This window comes from Artibeus jamaicensis, unplaced genomic scaffold (genome assembly GCF_021234435.1).
Source record: "Artibeus jamaicensis isolate MK-2021 breed Jamaican fruit bat unplaced genomic scaffold, CSHL_Jam_final contig_700, whole genome shotgun sequence".
NCBI classification, from domain to species: Eukaryota; Metazoa; Chordata; class Mammalia; order Chiroptera; family Phyllostomidae; genus Artibeus; species Artibeus jamaicensis.
Genome location: NW_026521930.1, coordinates 2,460,029 through 2,486,457, shown reverse-complemented (window position 1 = coordinate 2,486,457; position 26,429 = coordinate 2,460,029). Strand labels below are relative to the sequence as shown.

At 41.8% G+C, this 26,429-nt stretch overlaps 1 protein-coding gene and 1 pseudogene across 1 annotated transcript in view; both read right to left on the bottom strand.

The window, feature by feature from the left end:
• SLC5A11 (solute carrier family 5 member 11) overlaps window positions 1–26,429 on the bottom strand; it is a 63,053-nt gene that overhangs the window by 36,330 nt on the left and 294 nt on the right. The window contains exons 2-3 of the mRNA XM_037127429.2: window positions 9,227–9,383; window positions 2,679–2,750 (exon numbers count right to left, since the gene is read on the bottom strand). Coding sequence (XP_036983324.2) covers window positions 2,679–2,750; window positions 9,227–9,361 — 207 coding nt within the window. The 5' untranslated portion in view covers window positions 9,362–9,383. The remainder of the gene's footprint in view (window positions 1–2,678; window positions 2,751–9,226; window positions 9,384–26,429) is intronic.
• Window positions 10,976–24,556, bottom strand: LOC119035910 (60S ribosomal protein L13a-like; annotated as a pseudogene).

Sequence of the window (26,429 nt, the reverse complement as noted above, 5' to 3'; positions counted from 1 at the left end):
AGTTTTTTAGTCCTTCTTTGAGTATTTCCAATGTTTTCATCTGTATATGTTGCACTTCTTTTGTAAAATTTACTAAGTATTTTACTCTTTTGATATAATTGTAAATGAAATTTTCTTAGTTTTATTTTTTAATTGTTTATTGCTAGTATTAAAAAATGTTGACCTTTTATATTGATTTTTATATTGATCTTATATTCTACACTTGCTGAACTCATTTATTAGCTATAGTAGTTTTTCTGGGTCATTCAGGATTTTCTATTTTCAAGATCACGTCATCAGCAAATAAAGATAGCTTTATTTGTTTCTCTTCAACTGTGATGACTTTTACTTATTTTTCTTTTGAGTTCCCCTAGCTAGAGGTTTCAGTAAAATGTTGGTAAAAATTGCAAGAGGAGACATCATCATCTTGTTCTTTATCTTGGAGGAAACATTTTAGTCTTTTATTATTAAGCATAATGTTAAATGTGAGGTTTTGTGTACATGCCACTTGTAAGGTTAAAAGCTTTCTGTTTCTGGTTTGCTGAGGTTTTTTTTTTACTCATGGGGTGTTGGATTTTATCAAACATTTTTTCTGCACGCATTGAGATGATCACATAGTTTCGTCCTTTATTATTATGTAATATTGTGTATTGTGTTAATCAGCATTTTTGTATGTTAAACCAACCTTGCATTCCTAGGATAACTCTCTCATGGTCATGGTGTATAATATTTTGTATATACTGCGAGGACTGGTTTGTGAGGACTTTTAAATCTATATTCATAAAAGGTATTTTCTGTGGTTTTCCCTTGCAGTATCTGTTTGATTTTGGTACCAGCATAACATGTAAACTCACAGGATGAATGTAAGTGTTCGCTTACATTCTTGAGAAGAGTTTGTGAAGGACTGTTGTCTTCATGCAGTAAATCCAACATTTGGGCTTCTTCAGGGACGCTTTCTGTTGACTGCTCTTCTTCATGTATATAGACTACTTTCTTATTTCTTCGCATGACTCATAATTTTATGTTAAAAGTGGACATTTAAAATAATATCATGTGGCATCTGTAGAAATTTGATTATTCCAGACTCGCCAGGGTTGATTGCTTTTGCAATTTGATGTTGTTGCTTCTGCTCCTACTGTTTATTTGCTTAGAGACTTTCTTGAATGAATTCTATAAAGTCTGTATTTTTGTCATGTGTGATCACTTCAGTATCTTTCCACTTAGTTTAGTGACCAGTTAATAACTAGACAGAAATTTTCTTTAATAACCGAAAGCAATAAGTCTACTAGTCTTTGCCAAGGAGTTTTGTGTTCATGTCAGGGTATGCTTTCAACACTAAGCTTAGGTGTTTACAATTCTGTCCTAGTCTTCACTTCCTGTTTATGCAGAGCATCAAGGTCAGCTGGAGGTGAGAGCTTAGGGCCTTTTCTAAGCATGTGCATAGCCCTTTGTATACATATGACCTTCTATATTCCCAGGGATGTGTCAGAGCTTTTCGAAATACTGTATGAACATCTCTTTATCCAGCTTTCCTTTTAAGTGCCCTGGTTAACCCCATTGTAGGCCCCAAATGTTATTGTTGCCTCAGGCAGCAGCAATGGTAACCAACTGCCACTGATTGTTTTTGACAAATATCTGTGGGGGGGTCACTGCTTCAGGGCAAATAAGGACAAGTCTTGCAAGTGGGGTTTCTCAGGGAACTTCAGTTCCCTACTATCACTATTATCCCTATTATCACTATTTTCAGGGGAAAATAGTGATAATTCTATGAGAAATGGAGCTGAAAGGAGCTTCAATCCTGTTCTGACTGGAGGCTCAGATACCTGTTATCTCTCCGCATTTTAAACTCTGCATCTTTTAGATGTTTAGACTCACTGCAAATGGGGGAGGCCCTCCCTTTTCTTACTTCAAAGATTTAACCCTATTTTAGGATATCATAAGTAAAAGTATTATCCCTGACCATCTTCCCAAGGTCCACCAAGTACAGGCCTGTGAGCATGTGTGATATGTGTGTGTGTTTGGAAATGTCTTTAGATCTATTTGAAAACAAAATTCACTAACAGACTTCAATTTTTCTTAAGGCTTTAGTCCTGCTTATTTCTGATCATATATGCCTCAGAGGAGATTAAACTTCCCCCAGCTCCGAGTGTATGACCCACGCTTGACCCTGTCAGCACAGCAAACTACCTTGGCCACAGTTATTGGCAGAGGAATAGGCATGGAACATAATCAGAAATTAAATATTTTCCAGGGATACATCCATGGAAGCAGATGTTCTTCCCATGCTGGGCTAGAACTTGAGGATGAAAGGTTTAGAGCACTGTCGGTCATCTTGTTGACATGAAGTTGAGTCTGTTTAGGAATGGCTCCCATCCAGAAAAAGAGATGATAGATAGATAGGTAGATAGATAGATAGATAGATAGATAGATAGATAGATAGATACAAATATAAATAAAAATAGAGGGGGAAGCCAGGTACTAATAATATCACGTGGACTAAAATTTTAGATTTTTTTCCTTAGGTGAGCTGATTTTTTTTAATTAAACAAATTTTGGTTGGAGCTAAGCCTTCTCTAATATAGACTGTGACTTTCACATAATGAGCAACTAAAGTGTCCTGAGAAAGCAAAGGCTAGACAGAACATTAGCCCTTGAAAATTCCTTGAGAAGTGACTTTAATTGAACCAAAGAACACTTACTGGCCACCACATCATGTCCCCTCCAGCCAGGAAGTAGCCTTTCACTGTGTCTGTTTTGGTCTTCACTGTGGACTAAAACAAAGAAGAAAAGTGAATGAGGGAAAATATTAATGAACAGGGGCCTTCCCCAAATGGCCTAAGCCACAGATTGTAAACTGAGAGTCCAGTGTGTCAGATTTAGATATCAAATACATTTTATCAGACCCATGGTTATAAAGAAGATTTCAATTTGAATGCTTTTAGAGGAGACATAAACTGATCAGGTCAATACAGCCCCTACTCGTCCCTGTTTCACACATTTGTGACAACCTACTTAGTGCCTAGGCATTTGAGTTTTAAACCCATGGCTTAGTTATAACAGCCCATAATATGTATCATTTATTCAGTGTTAGCATTTGTGTAGTGTCATACAAGCATAGTCCCAGTCATTATGCTAAGTATTCTAAATTATTGTCCCATTTTAATTCTTACCAGTTCCCATGAGGCTGATATCATCAGATCAGTCTAACAGATGAAAAAACTGAGGTTCAGCGGTCAAGCCACTTACATAACACATTTCTAGATAACATAATGGACAGGAATTCAAGCCTCATTCAGCCTGATTTTAGAGCCCATGTTTTTAGCTGGTCTACAAAGCCATTTTTAGAAGAAGTAAGCTTCCTGGCCTTGAAGGTGTTTTGATATTTTGGCCACTAGATCGTTTGAGTGATGTTAAATAAGTTTTTTAACTTCTCTAAGCCTCTGGGTATGAATGTTGGTGAGGAGATGGGACATGGCATGATTTTGTATTTTTTCATCTCAACAAATAATCTTCCTATAGAAAATAGACACTACAGAGTGATGTCAGCATCATGGTAAAGTGAGAAGACCTATTTGTATATCCCCTTAAATCTATAAATAGTTGGACATCTATAATTTAACAAAGGTTGCTCTGCTTAACACACTAGCATGCCTAAGAGAACCACACATCAGCACATCTGAAGGTGGATGTATTAGAATGCATAGGGAGGCAGGATGAGAGGAAGGACAGGGATGGTGCCTGAGGATGCAATTCCCCTGGCTGCTGCAGCTGAGCCCAGGGCCCCAACTAATGTGGAAGCAGTGGAAAAGTCAGAGTACATCTTTCACACTACAGCTAGAGGGAGGGTGAAGGGGGCAGAAGCAGTGTCAGGGCCTGAAAACCTGGCTCCTTCCATGATTGTGATGAAGCTTAGTAGCAGCAGTGGGGACACATCTATGGCCTCTTAGTACAGCCTGGTGGTATCCACAGTCATACAGAACCTGGCAACGGCACAGTGGGCTCATGAACCTGGCTCCCTCCAACCAGGCACATCCCCCAGCATGGAGGTGGTGCCCTGAGACCAAGGTGACACAGACACAGTAGGGGCATCCAAACAGTGGTTCCCACAACAACAGTGACACTCTGCCACCATGACCCCGAAGGCTCAAGTAACATAGGTAAGAGAAAATAAAAACTTGTGCCAGAAAGTTTTTCTGCTGAAAACAAAAGAAAGACCTCTAATTATCAACCTTCTAAATTATTAAAATCAAAATGGTGCCTAAATAAGTGTTTGTATATAAAGAAATAACATTAATTTGAGAAACTAGTAAGGCATGTAATTTTTTGATAAACAAGAAAACAGTCAACTAGAATCCCTGGAAAACCTAAAATACTTAAATAAAGTCTCACTTCAAATATGAAAAAAAAAGTGTTCACTGCATCAAATGTGCCAGTAGAGGAACAACCCATAAACAACCGTGAACAACCAAGGTAACACAATAACACAGGAATAAAAGGAAATTGTCCAGAAACCAAACTGATATCATAGAAAATTGAAATCTAAATGACAGAGAATTCAAAATAGCAGTCCTGAAAAAATTCAACAAGACCCAAAAAACTTTAAAAGGCAGCTCAATAGCTCAGGAACAGAATTAATAAATAGAAAAGTATTTTACTGAAGAGACTGAAAGTGTAAAAAAGGAACCAAACAGAGAATAAAAGATGGCAGTGGAGTAGGTGAAAGGTACAGTCACCTCCTCCCAGGACCAACTGAATTATAGACAATCTTCCTGAATAACTAACTGAAGACTAGCTGAAGAAAAATCTTATAACTAAAAACTTACAGAAGAAGTCACACTGAGAATGGTAGAAAGGGTGGTGAGTGTGTAGGGCTGACCCCACTCTCTTGGCCAATGGCTGAGCTTCTGGAGGGATATCTCATCTGCTGAGGGCAGGATTCCTCCCAAGAAGCATGAGGTCTCAAGCCCAAGCTGGGATTCCCAGGCCAGAGTACCAGAGCCTGGAAGAGGTGCCCACAAAACATCTGACTATGAAAAGCAGCAGAATTTCTGCCCACCAAGAAGAGATGGTAATTGGCTAGAGGTACAGGAGCCCTCTTACAGGACCAACACACAAAATTTTATTTGCAGCCACTCATTCTGGGTTCTGGCAGAGAGAAGGTAGAGTAGACTATAGTCATATAAGGAGAACCTGGGGTTTGTGGCTCTGGGGAGACAGCCGAAGAGAAAACCCCAAGGATCCCTATTCTGAGTCATTCTCCCATACTGCAGTAGTCATCTTTCCTGGGTGGAGCATCAACCTAGAGGAGAACAATAGCCCCACACCCTGTACTCCCTCTCTCACAACACCCTATGGAGCTTCTGGCCTGCTGAGAAGGACAGCTGCCTGGGCTAGAGTGAAGAGTTTTGGGCAGACTCAGAGTTGTTGGTGACTGAGTTGTGTGGCGTTGGGATGGGAGCCACATAACCCACCTTACTCTAAGCCTGACTGGCACCACCCCCTCATGGGAGAACCTCTAGCCCCATCCTCCCAACACTCGGTGCCTCCACCCTGCTGAGCTCTATGTCCCCCTGGCAGAACCTGGAACACACTGTGTTGTGTGGCTCTGCAACAGGAGCCATTTTTTCCTTACGTGCCTGGCTGGAGCAGAGCCCTGACTCGCACAGAATAATCTTGGTCTCTTTTGGCTTGATAAACTCTGCTAGCTTCACCCTGATGACTCCTTGAGACCCTTCCCCAACACAAAATGTACAAACACCCAACAGGTGTCAGCTAGACTTGGTACACTCAGGGACATTTGCCAAGTGGCCTCAGACACAGCACTGGCACTGAGTTTGAACCTGTATCAGTCTGGTAAGCACCACTCACCCCTACTTGGTGACTCACTAAGAACCTAACTTATGTAACTTGAGGACCACCAAAGGCTCTTTCAATGATTGAGCCTAACAGGCAGCCAGCAGTTAGAGGCAGATCTCAGGGTGCCTTGGGATATTTCTGATCTGCCCTGAGGCCCAGTGCTGGTAAAAGCCAGCATTGCATTGGTGCACAGGTTGGTCCTTCCCATGCATACTCAGGCCCAGCAGAAGCAGCCACACACTGTGCATTGCTGATAGCTTCAAACAGGTTGCCCAGAGCCTGTCACAGGCAGCATCTGACATTGGTCTACCCTATGTCAGAAACCCAGACATAGGTCTGGGACCCAGACCCAACTCTCTTTCAAGAGACCCAGAGCCAACCTACCCAGTCATCAGCTTCAGACAACATCAAAGCAGGATCAAGTTTCACAGGTGGCATATCCAAAGGGAGATCTTGGAAGGCATTAAACCCTGCTAAGGCGAATTCCACTTAGTGTGATCAGCACCTGCACAGCAGCTTGTATACAGTGGTCAAGGTTGATCCTCACAATCAGCCAGCCAGGAGGTCATTCCATGTGCAAACAGACCAATTATAATAGGAGGGCAGACATAACCCACACAAGGGACATTTCTGACATACCCAGCTCAGTATAGTAGGTGTCCTGTGGGGTCATGATCAAGGACACTGAACCACTGGATCCCACAGGACACCTACTATATAAGGCCATCCTACCAAGACTGGGGGTCATTGCAGATCTATCTAATACACAGAAACAAACATAAAGACGCAACCAAAATGAAGAGACAGACATAGGCCCCCAAATAAAAAAAAAAAGAGAGAATTCACCAGAAGAAGAACTAGATGAAATGGAGACAAGCAATTTATCAGATATAGAATTCAGATGATTATAAAAATTCTCAACAGCATGAAAAAAGACACAGAAACCACACACACACACACAAAAAAAACAACCAGTCAGAAATGAAGAATACAACATCTGAAATGAAGAATGCACTAGAAAGATGAACAGTAGGCTGGATGAAGCAGAGGATTGAATCAGCAATTTGGAGGAAAAAGTAGAAAAAAAAAACACCCAACCAGAGCAGCAGAAAGAAAAAAAAATTTTTTACATGAGGATAGTTTAAGGGACTTTTGGGACAGTGTAAAGCATAACAACATAAGAGTACCAGAAGAAAAGGGAAACCAAGAGATTGAAAAGCTATTTGAAGAAATAATGACCAAAACCTTCCCTAAATGGTGAAGAAAAAAGACACTCAAGTCCAAGAAGCACAGAGAGTTCCAAAAAGGTGGACTCAAAGAGGCCCACACCAAGACACATTATAAATAAAATGCCAAAGGTTAAAGACAAAGAGAGAATCTAAAAAGTAGTGAGAGAAAAGTAGTTAGTTACCTACAAGGAAGTGCCTATAAGACTGTCGGCTGATTTCTCAACAAATACATTTCAGTCCAGAAATATTCAAAGTGCTTTAAAGCAAAGATCTACAACCAAAACTTCTTTACCCAGCAAAGTTATCATTTTAAATTGCAGGAGAAATGAAGAGCTTCCTAGACCCCCCTCCAATAAAAAAAGAAATTCTGAAGAACTCTATAAATGAGATGAAGAATGCATTAGAACACCTTGGAAACAAAGTAGACCATATGGAAGAGAGAATTAGTGAGCTTGAAAACAGAAATCTAGAAATTATTCAGGTGGAAGAAGAGAGATAACCAAGCTTTTTTTTTCTTTTTAAAAAAGAACCCTATGAGAACTATCTGATTTCATTAGAAACAGCAACATTAGATAATGGGTATTCCAAAAGGAGAAAAGAGGAAGTAGGGAACAGATTATTTTTAAGTTAAAGAACTCTACAGGAACTATGTGACTCCACTAGAAAGGTCAACATAAGAATGATGGACATCCCAGAATAAGAGAAGGAGAAGGTAGCAGGGAGCCTATTCAAAGAAATAATTGATGAGAACTTCCCAAACCTAGAGAAGGAACTGCACGTTAAAGTACAAGAAGCTAACAGAACACCTAATTATCTCAGCTCAAAAACTTCTCCAAAACACACTATATTGAAACTAACAAAAGTTAATGATAAAGTAAGAATTCTCAAAGCATCCAGGGAAAGATAAATAGCAACCTACAAAGGAATCCCCAACAGATTCCTCAGAAGAAACCCTACAGTCCAGGGAAGAGTGAAGTGATATATGTAAAATATGGAAAGATGGAAACTACCAGCCAAGAATAATACAGAGGTATATCTTTGTAAAGCAAACTTATCCTTTACATAAGAAAGATAAATAAAGGCTTCTGAGGCAAACAAAAGCTGAGGATTTATCAGAAAATCTGCATTACAAGAAATGCTAAAAGCAGCTCTTTTATTTGAAAAAAAAAGACAATATACACAAAACTTTGAGTAAGTTGATAGACAGAAGCAGAAAATTGCAACTGTACTTCAGAACAAAGTGTTAAACAATTATAACATAAATGTTAAAGGGGAAAACTCAGACCTGGCTAGTGTGGCTCAGTGGATTGAGTGACAGCCTGTGAGCCAAAAGGTCCCTGGTTCAATTCCCAGTCAGGGCACATGCCTGGGTTGCAGGCAAGGTCCCCAGTAGGGGGCACGTGAGAAGCAACCAAACATTGACATTTCTCTCCTCATTCTTCCTCCCTTTCTCTCTCTCTAAAAATAAATAAATAAAATATTAAAAAAGAAGAAAACACAGCAGGAAACAGTTTCAATAAAATACAGCATAATCACCTAATGGAATACTGTGCAACTTTTGAGAAGATGAGAAAGCTTCTATGTACTGATATGAAAAGGTCTCCAAGAGACACAATGTGAAAAATAGTAATAAAAAACAATATGTATCATAAATAAGCTATCTTCTATTTTTAAAAGTGGTAATGTGCACAATAATATTAGTTTGAATTTTCATAAAGAAACTATAAAAGAATATACTAATTTACTAAAAAATTAGTAACAGTGGTTACCTGTAAAGAGAAGGGGAGTTATGAGACTTTGCATCTCATTTTATGATGCTTTTATTTTTGAACCATGTGACTTTTTAAAAAACTTCCTTTAGAAAAGATCATAGGCTTCAAAGTGAAAGAGTTCTGGGTTCTGACCCCAGGTCTCCCTACTTGCTAACAGAATAAGAAACAAAAATTCTTTGAGCAGCAGCTTTCATATCTATAAAATGGGTATAGTAATAGCACCTTCTTCATAAGGACTATGCATATTATGTGAAATCACATAAGTAAAAGTGCCTAATACAATACCTGACAGAATCAAACTTTGATGCATTAAAAAAAATTAAGGTTCTGATTCTTGTATGACCTTGAGCTAGTTTCTTCCCCTCTCTACCTCCCCCTAGCCTGGCTTACCCATAATCCAACGGCCAGGACAAAGAGGAAGTACAGAACTAGCACTGCGATGTCACCTGCCTCCAGCCTCTTCTGGGGAAAGGCCTCCAGGGGATCCGACGGTGTAGGGTGAGGGTTGCTGTGGGAGCTCTCCATGGTGCTGAGCGAACTCTCAATCCTGTGGAAGGTCAAATGCAGGTCAGATGCCAGAAGCCAGCAACACTCTTCTCACCTTCTCTGTGGCTGCCTCCTTGGAACATCCAAGCAAGACAACACACATGGGGGGAAGGGGCGGTGGAGACGTATCTGAGGGTAGATTCATCCACCCAGCCACTAGCTCATTCAGCAAATATTTGAAATTTTATCAAAACCATGACTAATTTTTACCAATTCACTCACTCAGCAAAACATAAAAAAGAATAAACAATTTAAACAGCACAGATGGTTTCACTACCCTCTGCCACTTAACAAGCATGTGTCCAAGAATGAGAAAAACAAGACACCCAAGTCAGTTTCTGTTTCTCAGGTGCCTTAAAGCTGGGTCAAGACCTCACCAACAGCTGTGTCTGAGGCTCAGCTAAACACTACAAACTTGTTCCAATAAAATTGCACATATTTAATAAATGCCTGTGTAATACCTACTACACACCAGGCTTCATGCTAAGTATTTACAAACTTGCAAAGTGGGCACTGTTGTTAGCACCATTTTACAGATGGAAAAATTGAGGTACATATAAGTTATGTAACTTGCCCAAGGTATAGAGCTGAATGTTGAAGGCAAATAGTCTTGCCCCAGAATTCATGTTTTGAGCCACTGTTTTAAGCTTTTTATCAGTAAACCATTGGTCATTTAAGGGATTCCTGTGGTAGGCAGAATTATGTCCCCTCAAAGGTGCTTTATATCCTAAACCCCAGAACCTGTGAATAAGTTCAGTTGCATGGAAAAGGACAATAAAATTTGCAGATTTTCAGGTCGCTAATCAGCTCTTCTTAAAACAGCGAGAATATTCTAATTATTTGAGTGGGACTAATGCAATATAAGGGGTCCTTAAAATTGGACAAGGAAATCAAAGATGACAGTGTGAGAAAGCCCAATGTTGCTGGCTTTAAAGATAGAATAATAGAGCCATGAGCCCAGAAATGCAGGTGGCTTCCAGAAGCTAGAAAAAGCAAATTACTAAAACATGCGGAAGAAATCCAGACCTGCTGTTACCTGGATTTTAGCCCTCTAAGACTCAATGAAAATGCATGACCTTCAGAATTGTAAGGTAATAAACTTGTGCTGTTGTTTCCTTTAAAAGTAATTTATTTGTTCCTAATCACACAAGGTCCAAGTGAGGCACAGGGCAACGCCTGTGACCCCAGGCTAACCATCCCAGTCTCAGTATCTGTAAATACCTTGTACCACACCAGGCTCACTCAGCTGCAAAGTATAGTATCTGACCATGTGGGAAGTTTAAACTTGAGTTTTCTAGCTTATTTGTAAATATTGAAATGGAACTAGCTGTTCCAATTGTTGATTTCCTAAAACTCTTATGAATGAATAGGTCACAGGAAACTGTGCTATACAGCTCTTAGAGCCACTTAAACTTTTAAAATGCCTTTCTCAAATAGCAGTGACTAAGGTCTCTTCTGTGTTCCCAGCTTCTAAGGCTTAGCGTGCCAGGGGCCCCAGAACAACCACACCCAGAGGTCCCCACTTCCTAGGGAGAGATAGAGGAAGGACAGGAAAGGCCAAGCAGAAAGAATTAACAGTTGGGTTTATAGAGCTCAGACTGGAAGTCCAGGCATCTTTAGGGCCTCTGTGTATCTGTCAATTTTGTTCTCCATGTCTTTTCAGCCCATTTCCATAACCTCATGAGCTGTTTTCTCTCCCGGTGATAGATCTTGGCCTGTCCTTCCTCTTCTCCAGAGTGGCTGTGACTGCCTGGTACTTTCAGCCAACCTCATGGGCTAGGCACCCTAGGGAGGCAAACTTATGTGTAGGCTTTAGAGACACCCAACATTGACAACCACAGAAACCACTGTTCACTTTTTCTTGACATAGGGTGGCAGTATCCCATCGAACACTTTGAGGTGGTTGGAGGTGGCCTGGCCTTGCTTGGTCTTGTTGGGCATGTGCTGCCTCCTACTGGCAAAAGATGCTGCCGGAGTCCTGGAAGCAGTAGGGTCCAAAGGATAGGTTGATATTCATCCACTTGCAGAGGATGACCAGGTACTTCAACTTGTGTCTGTAGATATTGCCAGAAATGTTGATGACCTCACAGAGCATGACCATCACCTTCTGACCCAGTAGTATCCACTTGGCTACAACAGCCACCAGTGGCCCAGGAGAGGGCCTCTGCCATAGAACACCAGGCCCCACCCCTCTGCTACCTTTGGCAGCTGCCTTGGAAATAAACATGCTGTTTTAAGCCACTAAGTGGTAATTTGTTACAGCAGCAATTAGAAACTAGTGAACTTCCCAAGGGTGATTTTTTACTATGTATGATTTAGGAACCGACTTATTCCTGTGTTAAGATGTAATTCAACTCAGAGTGTCAGCCTTCAGGGTTCTAGGAATGGAAACATTGCTGGTGGAAGTGGGGTTCTTTCACTAGATCATGAGAAAAGCATTCCACAGACTCCTGCATGGGAGACTGTAATGTGGTAAGGTTTATTGAAGTAGAAGACTTCCCCTGTATCTCATCTCCATCCAACCCAGGGTGGAAAAAGTCCAAGCGTGTCCTCAGCAAGGCAAGAACAAAGGTTAGTATCCAGAGGTTCTGTGTAAAAGCATAGTATTTTGGAGCCCACTGGTGTCTGTTTAGTGGTCTCAGTTCCCATCCATGTAGCTTAGCTTGTGTTTCTGGCTGCAATCCACTGCTGTGTTGTGGTACCCAGGCTCCCACGTGGAGCCTGCAGTTTGTAGTCAGCTTGGGCCACATGGTTATAGAGAAAGAATGCACAAGCACATGGGGCAAGCATGGGTTCTCAGGAGAGAAAGAGAGAGAGAGAATGAGCTTCTTTGTTCTCCTGGAATTCTATTATCTTGAGAAGGACCAGGAGCTTTTTCAAAATAACCAATCAACTCCCCAGCTTTTGTGGGCTTCTTTTTTTTTTTCAATTGAACTATGTATTTTGACTTTAAACTTGGCAATCTTAATACAATCAGTTGTGGTTTTTTTATTTATTTATTTTTTAATATTAAATTTTATTTAGTTACTTTTCAAGTACATTTTTTTTTTAATCTATTTCTCCCATCCCATCCCACCCCCCCGCCCGGTCTCCCCCCTCCCTCCCATTCACCCCCCCCCCCCCCAGTCCTCATCTCTCTGTCTTTCATACTTGTTCCTCAAAATCCCTCCCCCTTTTTCCCCTTAAGTTCCTTTCCCTCTCCCCTCTGGTCGCTGCCCACTTGTTCTCTATTTCAGCGTCTTTGTTTTTATTCTGTTTGCTTGTTTGTTTTATTCTTTAGCTTCTTGTCAAAGGTGAGATCATATGGTATTTGTCCTTCAATGCCTGGCCTATTTCACTCAGCATAATGCTTTCCAGTTCCATCCATGTTGTTGCAAAAGGTAGTAGCTCCTTCTTTCTCTCTGCTGCATAGAATTCCATTGTGTATATGTACCACAATTTTTTGATCCATTCATTTACTGATGGGCACCTAGGTTGCTTCCAACTCTTGGCTATTGTAAATTGTGCTGCTATGAACATTGTGGTGCATAGGTTCTTTGAAATTGATGTTTTAGGATTCTTGGGGTATAATCCTAGCAGTGGAATTGCTGGGTCAAAAGGCAGGTCAATTTTTATTTTTCTGAGAAAATTCCATACTGTTTTCCATCATGGTTGTACCAGTCTGCAATCCCACCAACAGTGAACTAAGGTCCCCTTTTCCCCACACCCTCTCCAACATTTGTTGTTTGTTGCTTTGTCTATTATAGCCATCCTGACTGGTGTAAAGTGGTGTCTCATTGTGGTTTTAATTTGCATCTCTCTGATAGCTAGCGATATTGAGCATCTCTTCATGTGTCTCTGGATATTCTGTATATCCTCTTTAGAGAAGTGTCTGTTCAAGTCCTTTTCCCATTTTTTAATTGGGTTCGATGTCTTCCTAGAGTGGAGTCGTGTAAGTTCTTTGTATATTTTGGAGATTAAACCTTTGTCTGAGGTATCATTGGCAAATATGTTTTCCCATACAGTTGGTTGTCTTGCTAATTTAATACTGTTTTCTTTAGCCATGCAGAAGCTTTTTATTTTGATGAGATCCCATTTGTTTATTCTTTCCTTTATATTCCTTGCTCTAGGGGACATATCCGTAAAAATGTTGCTGCGTGGAATATCTGAGATTTTCTTGCCAATGTTCTCCTCTAGGACTTTAATGGTGTCGTGGCTTATATTTAAGTCTTTTATCCACCTTGAATTTATTTTGGTGTATGGTGTAAGTTGGTGCTCAAGTTTCATTTTTTTTGCATGTAGCTGTCCAGTTCTCCCAACACCATTTGCTGAAGAGGCTATCTTTACTCCATTTTATGTTACTGCCCCCTTTGTCGAATATTAATTGACTGTAGAGGGTTGGGTTGATTTCTGGGCTCTCTGTTCTGTTCCATTGGTCTATGTGCCTGTTTTTATACCAGTACCAGGCTGTTTTGATTACAGTGGCTTTGTAATACAGTTTGATATCAGGTATTGTGATCCCTCCTACTTTGTTCTTCTTTCTCAAAATTGCAGCTGCTATTCGGGGTCGTTTATGGTTTCACATAAGTTTTTGAAGTGTTTGTTCTATGTCTGTGAAATATGCCATTGGTACTTTAATAGGTATTTGCATTGAATCTGTATATTGCTTTGGGTAGTATGGACATTTTGATGATGTTAATTCTTCCAATCCATGAACACGGTATATGTTTCCATTTGTTTGTGTCTTCCCTGATTTCTTTCTTCAGTGCTGTGTAGTTTTCTGCATACAAGTCTTTTACCTCTTTGGTTAGGTTTATTCCCAGATATTTTATTTTTCTTTTTGCTATATCGAATGGGATTTTTTCCTTGATTTCTGCTTCTGCTGATTCATTGTTAGTATACAAAAATGCCTTTGATTTCTGGATATTGACTTTGTATCCTGCTGTTTTGCCAAATTCATTAATTAGTTTGAGCAGTTTTTGGGTAGAGTCTATAGGATTTTCCATGTACACTATCATGTCATCTGCAAACAGTGACAGTTTTGTTTCCTCCTTTCCTATTTGGATGCCTTTTATTTCCTTTTCCTGCCTGATCGCTGTGGCCAAAACTTCTAATACTATATTGAATAGAAGTGGTGAAAGTGGACATCCTTGTCTTGTTCCTGATCTTAGTGGAAAAGCTTTTAGTTTTTGCCCATTGAGTATGATATTGGCTGTAGGTCTCTCATATATGGCCTTTATTATATTGAGGAATGTTCCCTCTATTCCCATTTTGCTGAGTGTTTTTATCATAAATGGGTGTTGTACCTTATCGAAAGCTTTTTCTGCATCTATTGATATGATCATGTGGTTTTTGTCTTTGCTTTTGTTTATGTGATGAATTACATTTACTGTTTTGCGAATGTTGAACCATCCTTGCATCCCTGGGATGAATCCCACTTGGTCAGGGTGTATAATCTTTTGGATATATTGTTGAATGCTATTTGCCAATATTTTGTTGAGGATTTTAGTGTCTATGTCCATCAGCTATACTGGCCTGAAGTTTTCTTTCTTTGTTGTATCTCTATCTGGTTTTGGAATTAGGATGATGCTGGCTTCATAAAAGGAGTTTGGGAGTTTTCCATCCTTTTGGATTTTTTGGAATAGTCTGTGAAGAATGGGGGTTAGCTCTTCCTTAAATGCTTTATAGAATTCTCCTGTGAATCCATCTGGCCCGGGGCTTTTGTGTGATGGGAGTTTTTTGATTACTGCTTCAATTTCTTTTGCTGTTATTGGTCTATTCAGGTGTTCTACTTCTTTTTCATTGAGTTTTGGGAGATTATATTTTTCTAGAAATGTGTCCATTTCCCCTAGGTTCTCAAATTTCTTGGCATACAGTTCTTCATAGTAATTTCTTACAATCCTTTCTATTTCTGTGGTATCAGTTGTAATCTCTCCTCTTTCATTTCTGATTGTGTTTATTTGTGTCCGTTCCCTTCTTTTCTTGATGAGCCTACTTAAAGGCTTGTCTATTTTGTTTATTTTTTTTCAAAGAACCAACTCCTGGATTCATTGATCTTTAGAATTGTACTTTTAGTCTCTATGTCATTTAGTTCTGCTCTGATCTTAGTTATTTCCTTCCTTCTACTTGCTTTGGGCTGTTTTTGTTGTTGTTCCTCGAGTTCTTGCAGGCGTAGAGTAAGGTCATTTGTTTGAAATGTTTCTGTTTTTTTTTTTAGGTAGGCCTGTATTGCTATAAACTTCCCTCTCAGGACTGCCTTGTCTGTATCCCATAAGTTTTGGGTTGTTGTGAGATCATTTTCATTTGTTTCCAGAAACTTTTTGATTTCTTACCTAATTTCATTCTTGACCCATTCATTGTTTAATAGCATACTGTTCAGTCTCCATGATTTTGGGTGTTTTGGGTTTTTTCCTTTGGGGTTGGTTTCCAGTTTCAGTCCCTTATGGTCAGAGAAAATGCTTGGTATGATTTCAATATTCTTGAATTTGTTGAGGCTTGTTTTGTGCCCTATCATGTGGTCTATCTTTGAGAATGTTCCATGTGCATTTGAAAAGAATGTGTATTTAGCTTCTTTGGGGTGAAGAGCTCTGTATATATCAGTCAGGTCCATTTCATCAAGGGTGTTGTTTAATGCCGCAATGTCTTTGTTGATATTTTGTTTGGAAGATCTGTCTATTTTTGATAGTGAGGTGTTAAAATCCCCCACTATAATTGTGTTGCTGTCTATATCTTTCTTGAATTCCTCTAAGATTTTCCTTATATATTTTGGTGCTCCTATGTTGGGTGCATATATATTTCTGATGTTAATGTCTTCTTGGTGGATTCTTCCCTTGAGTATTATGAAATGACCTTCTGGGTCACTCTTTATGGCTCTTTTTTTGAAGTCTATTTTGTCTGATATGAGAATTGCTACCCCAGCTTTTTTTTCTTGTCCATTTGCTTGGAAAATTTGTTTCCATCCTTTCACTTTTAGTCTGTGATGGTTTTTTGTCCTGAGGTGGGTCTCTTGTAGGCAGCATATGTGTGGGTCATACTTTTTTATCCATTGAGCTATTCTGTGTCTTTTGATTGGAGCATTTAATCCATTTACATTTAAGGTTATTATTGATAGGTACTTATTCATTGCCATTTTTGTACCTGTGTTCCTCTCTGTCTGTCTCTTTTCCTTCCTTTCCTTAAAGCAGACCTTTTAGTATTTCTTGTAGAGCTGGCTTGGTGGCAGCAAATTCTTTTAGACTTCTTTTGTCTCGGAAGCTCTTTATTTGGCCTTCTATCTTGATTGAGAGCCTTGCTGGGTAAAGTAGCCTTGGTTGTAGGCCTCTGTTTCTCATTACTTGGAATATTTCTTGCCATTCTCTTCTTGCTTGGAGTGTTTCCATTGAGAAGTCAGTGGCTAACCTTATTGGGACGCCCTTGTATGTTATTTCTTTTTTCTCCCTTGCTGCCTTTAAGATTCTCTCTTTGTCTTGGAATTTTGCCATTTTAATGATGATGTGTCTTGAAGTGGGCCTCTTTGGGTTCCTCTTGAATGGGACTCTGTGTGATTCCTGGATTTGTGTGACTTTTTCTTTTGTCAAATTAGGGAAATTTTCTCTCATTACTCTTTCAAATATGTTTTCTATCCCTTGTTCTTCTTCTTCTCCTTCTGGTATTCCTATTATTCGGATATTATTACGTTTCATATTGTCTTGCATTTCTCTTAATCTCTCTTCATTCTTTCTGAGCCTCTTTTCCCTTTCCTGTTCTTTCTGTGAGATGCTTTCTACTTTGTCCTCCAATTCACTAATCCGATCTTCTGTTTCATCCACCCTATTTTTAATGCTTTCCACTGTGCTTTTTAATTCAGAAATTGTATTCTTCATTTCCTCTTGGCCCTTGCTAATAATTTCCATTTCCTTTTTCATGTTGATATAGTTCACAGTGAGATCATTGTAGCTTCCCTGTAGTTTCTGGTAGCTGATTGTGAGCTCTTTGAACTTCCTGATCACCAGTGCTTTGAATTCAGTATCTGATAGTTGACTTGCCTCTTTTTCATCTAACATTCTTTCTGAGGATTCCTCCTTTCCTTTCATTTGGGGATTGTTTCTTTGTCTTCCCATTGTTTGTGAGACTCTTCTTGTTAGCCTCAGCTTCTTAGATTAATCTGTTTTGACACCCTAGGTTTATGGTATGAACTTTTGTGGTGGAATGCCTGTGAATATCAATGGTGCAGCCTCTTTTGGTTATCCTGTTGTTCTCTGCTTCCACCTACTCAGATATGCAGCAACTTGTGGCTTCTCTCCTACAACAATGTGCAATTTGTCTCTCTGACTCTACTATTGGGAGGCCTCTTCTATGGGTCCAGCTCTGGTCTTTTCATATTTTCAAGTTGATTGTGACTCTCTGCTCCCCTCTGGTTGGACCACTTCGCAGGTCCCCGGCCCAAAAATCCTAGGGAGGGAGCTTTCTGGGTGCTGAATGTTGGCCTAGGTGCCCTTAGGCACCCGCCCAGACACACTGCGTGTGGAGCGACTAGTTCCCCAAATTGCCTTGTGGGCTTCTTTAAAGAAGAAAAAATTTTTTTTACTCTCACCTGAAGGTATTTTTTTCAGGATTGCTTTTAGAGAGAAATAGAGGAAAACAAAACAAAACAAAACATTGATTGGTTTCTTCTCATAGACTCCCTGACCAGGAATGGAATCCACAATGCAGGCATGTGCCCTGACCAGGAATTAAACCTGCAGCTTTTTGGTGTATGGGATGGCACTCCAACCAACTGAGCCATACCAGCCAGGGTTTTGGTGGGCTTCTGATGGGTCCACCCATTAGCCCTCTTCCAGGTTAGACTGACAAGCCTTTATAGTCAAGCACCTCCCCTGCACCATTCTGACTTCTATTGTGCATGTGCTTACTTCCCAATGTTTGCCCCAACAATCCAGTACTAGATGGGGGAAAAGAAAAGTGTTAATCCTTCATGGGCAATGCTGTGATCCCCTGGAGTGTGTGAAGCTATAGCTATCTTCCTAGTGAAGTAAACAGGTTTATGTTTCCGGGTTGATTATGCTCAATAATGTCCAATTCCTTCTGTGTCCTTCCTAATTAATAATTAGCTACTACGTAACAAAAAGATTCAGTCCCTGCCCTCCATGTTGTGCAGCTCAGTAATGAAACAAACCCACTTACAGATAATAACCACACCCTGTGATGATTAGTATTATCTCCACTATACTAATGGAGATGCATAGGCATTTATATGTCAAGGAATCCAGCTTAGGAGCCACACAGTCATTTCCACCACTGACCAATCCTGATAACTTGGAAAAATTTCTTACTTTCTCTAACATTTAGCTTTCCCATCTGAAAAATGGAACAATAAAAGTTGATAGTTTATAGATTGCTGTGAACTACACTTACCTGTGAAGTGTTGAGCACAGCGATTTCCACAGCTGCTCTCAATAAATTGTAGCACTACTACTGCTACTACTACTACTGCTGCTACTACTATTATAATAATTATTATTATTTTCTACAAGGTGGAGTGAGGCAAGGACCACCTAATTTTACATGAAGGAATTCAAACAGCAGCATCTAAACCAGATTTTGATGCATGACTAGGTGGTCCTGTGTGAATGGGTGGGGGCGGGGAGCATTCCAGGACGAGACAACAGCACCTGCAGACAATGAGGTGTGAATAAGCATGACCTGTTTAAAAACACCACCAGATTCTTGTCTGAGTATTAAGATTGGAAAGGGGGAGATGAGCAGTGAGGTTGGTCAGACATGAAAGCAATTATACCAGCCCTTTAATGTCAGTGGTTCCCATCCTATCAGATATCACCCCCCATTTTTATAACAAGTACTTTGTAATACCCCTTAAGAAAGGTTCTGAGGTCCAAATGTTAGGGGAGTTTCCCCCCTACATGAGGGGAACCCTGTCCCGCGGAGTTCTCCCTGTCATGAATGAACTTAGTCCTCCCAGACACTATCTATCTGGCGGAAAAGGTGGTGGTGATTCCCTCTAATGGAGAATTAGAGGGAACCCTTCTCCGAAATGGCTTTTATTGAGATCAGTATGTGCAAGGGAACAAAGCATACGTGCATAGCTCTTCAAGGTCAATAATCTACAGTGATAGAAAACAGGTATTATCTATAGATAACAATCGAAGGAACACAGAGATCTGCCTCAGGTCAGGGTCTGTTAGACATGCTGACACCAGTTGGTCATTAAGTTGTGGTTCATCAGATAAGGAGTTCACTCCTTATGCTTTAAACTTAAACATCTAGTTTATATCAACAGGGCTATACAAAGCAAAGCAAACTTCAAAGGATACAATGTATTCTTCAGGCCTGATTCCCATGGGAACCCTCAGTGCTGGAATTGGGTCATGACTGCCTCCTCTATTCCTGGTGTTCTGGTCAAGACTTACAGGCCTCTTTGAAGGCCTTGCTTGGGCAGGGCTACAGTCTCCAATACCACACACAGTGGTCCCCAACACCTACACCAACACACAGTTCTCAGGCACCAGGAAGATGTCCAAGAATTCAGCTCAGCTGTGACACTATCTACCCAGAGAGAGCATCGGTTCATCAGGTTAAAGGTGCAGACCTATAAGATTGTTTCACCCCCTCCAACAGACATATGCATTCAGATCCCACTTGCAAGTCCAGGTTGTTACCTGTGCTTCTGACTGACTGGCTATGGATTTGAGGTTTCAATGACACATTATCCTTGGGTTTAATTAATTTGCTAGAATGGCTCATAGAACTCCAAGAAACATTTTCTGAGAAATAAAAGGAAAGCCATTTATGATAAAGTGATTAGGATGCAACATGAAACTGTCTGACTCCACTGAAAGACTCAAAGGTGCAGCCAGATGCTTTCAATGACACTGAAGGAGTGGTGCATTTAAGAGGAATAAGAAATGCAAAAGCCTTTATTCTCCAGAAGTGCAGAATAAAGAGTGAATCTAAAAACACCAGAAGAGAGACTCATATATTACAACAGATGTGTACTGTGTAAAAGTGCTGTGTGATTTTAAATGTTATAAGGAACCAAGCAATTGCATGAACACCGGGCTCTGAGTTTAAGACAGAGACCTCTGAAAAACGTTTGACACAATGTGAGAGCATAAAGCATGCACATCTTTACATTAAAAATACCCCAACGTATTGTGTTTTATGTAAACTAAAGATAGATCCTGGCTTCAGATAGTTCTAGGAGTGTTTTCAATCCACATGAATGTCTGGTGGTACATCAGAAGGTCTTTGTTCATGGGGCAGTTCTATGCATTTCAGGGTGTCTAGTTTCTCTGGCATCGACACAATAAATGCCAGTAGTATCCCCAAGTTATTGTGACAACCAAGTGTCCCATAAATTTTTAAAACATCTCTGTGGGGGGAAAAGTAACACACTATTCCATACCTGCTCTAAGTTCAGGAAGCAGCACTGAAGGATTTTGGACAAGGAAGCGGTGTGATTAGGTGATAGGAGGCTTAACTGGAAGCAAGAAGGTAGGTAGGAAGGATATTTAGTTATGACAGGTGACTAATCGACAGAGTACGTGAGTGGAGGGAGCATGGAGACACTATTTCCTGCTTCCCATCAGAACTGCCCAAAGACTGAAGGCCTAGTTGCCTGTGTAAGATTTTTCTCATTCTTGAAGTAGAGTTCCTCGTCTCCCACACTATTAACATCTGGGACCTGGTAATTCTTTGTTATACAGGGCTGCCTGGTAGGGTGTTTAGCAGCATCCTGGTCTCTACCCGTAGATGCCAATAGCACTGACAACCATCAGTGTCCCCCATGTTGAGAACCCAGAGGCCTGCAAGAGGCTGGATGTTCACTTAGAAAAGACACCTTAGGGAAGTGCTCAGTGACATGACTATTCAAAGTGTCAGGACATTGACACTTTGAACTTCTCTCCCTGGGGCTGGGCCTTACTCTTGTTCTGTTGGGAGGATGCCCACAGCTTCTCAGACCTGGACACGGCGGTCCTCTCCACAGAGTCAAAGACCCGAGCAAGCCTTGATCCACAGCATTGATGGAAGGGAGGGAGGGAGAAGGAGGGAGAAGGAGGGAAGAGAAGTGTTGGGCAAAGCCAGCTCAGACAGTTATCTGGCTCTCCGGCAGGAGTACAGAGCAGAAGCTCAAATTCCAACCCAGATCACCTGAGCTTGGATTGAACCCAAGACCTTTAAGGGAGAAAGTGGGAAGGGAGGGTGGAAGTTGAATCTCCCTAGCTTTCTCGCCAGGGAGTGGAAGGTCTAACCAGGAAAGACAGATCTGGAGACTCAGGGTGGGAGTCTAGATGGTCCTTCAAGGTAGTCGCAAGGGTAAAGCCCCTGTTACATAGGTTGTGTTCTTATTTCTTCACTTTGTAAGCAAGGAAACTGTGTCTGTGGCTGACAAGTGTCAGATCTGTCTGACTTAGAGCCCAAAATTTCAAACATTTCGACCTGCTGCTTCCAAAGATGAGAACAAGAGGCTTAGGAAGCAGCTTAATTGGGGACTGAGATAGATTGTTCTACAACCCAACAGGTCTAAAGGGGAGAAAGGAGGGAGGAGGGGCAGCGGGTTGACTGGTGAGCCAGCCCTCCCCTGTCCCCAGCCCCTCAAATCAGCTGCCCTTTCCAGGCCCTGGCCTGCCTGGCACTGAGAGGGGTGTAAACAAACAAGTCATTCATCACCACTCGGGGCTGGTACCACTTGAAGCTCTTCTTGCACCCCAGGACCTGGAGCCCTGCCAGGGCCAGGAGGGCCTGGCTGCATTTTCATCGTGGGATTAGGAGCACAGACCAGAGAGACCACAGAACCCAAGCGGTGCTGCCTCAGTTGCAAACTCACAGGGTAGCCCTTAGGTGCCCCTTCTTCAGCAAATCCATGAGCACCTTTACCCAAGTGCCAGTCATGGAGTTGACTATATTGATGGTTTTATCCTCACCAGCTGGCGAGGTAAACATGTTACACTTCCATCCTGCAGGTGGGAAACAAGGTACAAAGAGGTGGAAGTGAACTGGGCTCAGGCCATGGCTGTGCCACTTGCTTCTCAGGCACAGTAAGTGCCCTATGTGGGATTTAAACCCAGGTCCCAAGCAGAAGCTCATTGTATTATCCAATACTGGCACCTCTGTCTTCCTTTGGTCCCTTCCTCCTGCCCTTCTCTCCTTCTTTCTCTTTTTGACTTCAATCTCTTGCTTCCTTTCTCTGTTTGTTTACTGTGAACATTTATTAGGCACCAGCTATGTGCCAGGCTCTGTGCTAGACAAGGAGGACAAAGAGGTGAGCAAAGTGAATCTGGCCCCATGCAGCACCCTGTGTATCCAGACCCACTTAATAGAATAACTCTAGTACACTTTGCCCCTTGAACTGTCCCAGGAGGGCCACGCCAGGGGTGGGCTCCTGCTTCACCTCCTGTGAGGGGTTCTCTCTGGATGGCAGGGCAGGGTTAACCAGAGTCAGGAAAAGCAGGCCTCATAACAACGGCTTTGTTTGCCAGAACACCCTGCACTTGTGGTCACCCATGGGCCAAAGAACAAAAGGGAGCTGGGCCACAGGAATGGCCATTTGCCCTCTTCCTTTTGGCCAGTTACATAATCTGCATTGCAGATGTGGAAATTTTCCACAGTCTAGCTGAGGAAAAGACTGGGGACTGAATGGACAGGTGGGGTTGGGGAGCATTCACTCCTGTTTGTGCATGCACTGGTGGGGTGTACATTATTTTTTATAACTTTTGTGCATCTGAAACATTTGATGATGAAAGTAAAAGAAACAAACAAGATTTATAGCATAAAACTACCTGTGTCTACTCAATACTTCAAAGATGCAAAACTATAAATTATTTGGCTAGGATTGGGCATAGCTGCCGAACATCAAACACATCAGCAGGGACAGAGAATGGGAGAGGGAGGGAGAGACAGACTGAGAACCCAGAGAAAGGCCCTGTGTTGGGTGAAGATGACAGTGATCATCAAATTACAGATTTCAATTGCAGGCAAAAAACTCTCCTGGAAACAGCTGTGTCATGACAAAGTGTTAGGCTGTTAGAAAGACACTGCCTGGTTAAATCCCACCTCTGCCTCTTATTAGCTCCATGATCTTTGGGCCAATAATCTCTCTGTGGCTGTTTTTTCTCATGTGTAACATGGGCACAATAATCAGATCTATGTCACAGGTTGGTTAAAAGCATTAAGCTCATTCATTACATAATGTGATTAAGTCCAGAATACTTGGCTTGTCTCTGTCCTTATAAAACCCTTTAAAAAAACATGGACATTGTGGTCAGGAAGACCCTAGCCACCTATGGGTGTGCGTCTCATCTGAAGCACACAGCACTCCTGAGACGTCAACTCTGATCAACCCCATTGGACAATTGTGGAAAACAAAGCTGGGTCCTGGGTTCAAGGTCACACTACTAATAAATAACTGATCCTAGGTGCCCCCCCCCAAGCATACCCCTTGAGCTCATAGCCACTGCTTTGCACATGAACACTTGGCAGGGAAAATTATGAGGTGATAACAAGGGCTGCTTTCCCAGACCCCAGCCACTCACGCCCTTTCCAGCCATTCTCCTGTGGCACCTTCAGTGGAGGTAACTACCTACCTTTGATTGGCTCAATTCTGGGGTATGCAGCAAGGCTGGTGTGGAGGCAGTCCAACAAGAGGGAGTGGGTCTATTTTGTAAGGCAGAGTGGGTTGTCAGGGCCTGGAACTGCAGAGGGGAGGGACTGAAGTTCCACCTCTGGCCAGTTTGACCAGTTACACTATGGGGTTCATCAGCGACAGTCTTTAAAAAAAGGCTAAGTGGACAGCTTCAGGAACTTTTGGTTGAAGAAGAGAGCACCAACCCCAGCTTGTTAGGAAGAGCCACAGCTCTGGTATTTAGGAAAGATACTGCAGGCATGGCAGGGCAGCTCTCCCCAAACGGTTCACAGATAGTGGTATCACATGTGAGTGCAGGGGACCCAGTGAGTGTTCTCCTCTACTCTCCTTGTTCCTCCATTGATGACCTAGTTTCATGATTCCTAGAGGGAACAAGTCATGAGAGCACCTTGTGAGCCCCAGACCTGTCTGTCCATCTTAGTGGATGCCCAGTTGGCATGGCAAACTTAAATAGTCCAAATTGGAGACTGTGATGGTCAGCAGCTGCTAGTCCTCCCACCTCACTAAAGGTGACTTCACTCACCCAGCTTCTTTCTCACAAGAAAACCAGGAGTCATCCTTAAGTCATTCATTCATTCATTCATTCCTTTGTTCATTCATTTATTAGATTGTCTATGAGCATCTACTCTGTACCAGCCACTATGCTAAAGCACCAAGATGCCATCATTCACAAACATACCATCGAAGACTTTAGAATGCTTCTTTCTCACCTCCCAGACTCTATTGACCTTTAATCTCATCTTATTCTGCTTCCAAAATATAGCTTGAATCTATTCATTATCCCTCACCTTGACTTCTCTAACTTTCATCCAAGCCACTCAGAGTGGGAACCCCCTGTCTTGTCTCCCTGACACTACTCTTGCTCTCTTTTGGTTCTTTTGGTTCACAAGCTGGCACTCAATCCACTGAGCTACACCACCCAGGGCCACTCTTGCTTCCTTCTAATTCACCCCTCACAAGGAAGCCAGAAATATACTTGAACATACATCAGATCAGATCATTTTCTTCCTTGAAACACTTTTGTGCCTGCTCTGTAGTGGCCCTGCCCATCTCACATGGGCCTTCTTTATATCACCTGAGTACTATTTCATACCTCGGGGTCTTTGCCTTTCTCTTCCCTCTGCCTGAAATGTTGTCCCCTACACTCTTGGCTTGATGAACTCCTGCTCATCCTTCAGATGTTACCCTACTGTTAACTCCCCAAAGAGCCTTCTGTTAACCTCAACCCAAATTTTGTCCTTAAATGATTTGTCCTCAGACATGACTTCTCGTCGATGCTGAATCAAGCATGACATTTCACTTGTATGACTCTCTCATTAGTGCCTGTCCTAACTGCATGGTAAGTGATGACTTATACTGTGTCTCCAAAGCAGGGTTAAAAAGGGAAACAACAAGCTCAAATGAAGTCACTTTTGCTCAGCCACATCACCAAAGCAAAACCACAATGAGCCTGCTTGCAGTTTCAGCCTCTCCTGGGAGTGGAATTTTAATCCAATCGGTCTGGAATTTCCTGGTTAGCACTAGTGAGTTCATCTGCCTGATTTGACTGCTGGCTTTCCCCTGCCTAAGGGACGTGGTGCCTGCCTGAAATGGTCCACTTTTTAACTTCTTAACCCTGCCCTCTTTCTGCTATATATACCTCCCATTTTGTACAACCTGTCAAAGTACCCTTCTAGTGGCCTGATGGGATGCTGCCCAATTTATGAATGAGTTAATGAAGCCAATCTGAAAATGGACTCAGTTGAATTTTGTTCTGTAATGGCAGGCACTCAGCAAACATTTGTGAAACAAGCAACTGTGGACTTTTCAGAGCTGTTGCCATGTACCCTGGCATGTCTAGCACCCCACTCCCCCAAGATACATCCCTAGGATGCCTTTTGGCTGAGGGATCCTCTCCCAGCTACTGCCCGGAACCACCCAGCAGAAGCCACTGGGCATAGGTATTGTGGGTAAGTTCAGCCATGGGAGTTGCGCCTCAGCTTTGCCACCACTCTGTGCAACCTAGGGCCAGTTTCTTAATGGCCTTCAGGTTCTGTCTGTGATTCAGGGGGCTGTGCCCTCACAGGGTAACTGTGCCAGTTAGAACAGGCCCAGGACAAGTCACCCTGCACATGTACCCAGCATATACCAGTGGAGACTCCTTTTGCTTGTGGTTGATAGCAGATGCAGCACAGTAGCCATAGCATTTTATTGTTATATAGATATTTTCACCTGCCTTTTCTCTTTGGGTCCTCTGCACCTGTGGACTGAGCTGGGCTGAAGTTCACCTTTTTTAACAGATAAGGAACCTGAGGCTCAACGAGTGGCCAGTGACAAGGTAAGTGGGAAAAGTGAGACCCACACACCTGCTGACACTGGCTGTGCCCACCCCTCCAGATGCACTCCTTCTGCCTGTTGTTGATAAGACTTCCCCGAGGAGAGGAGCTACAC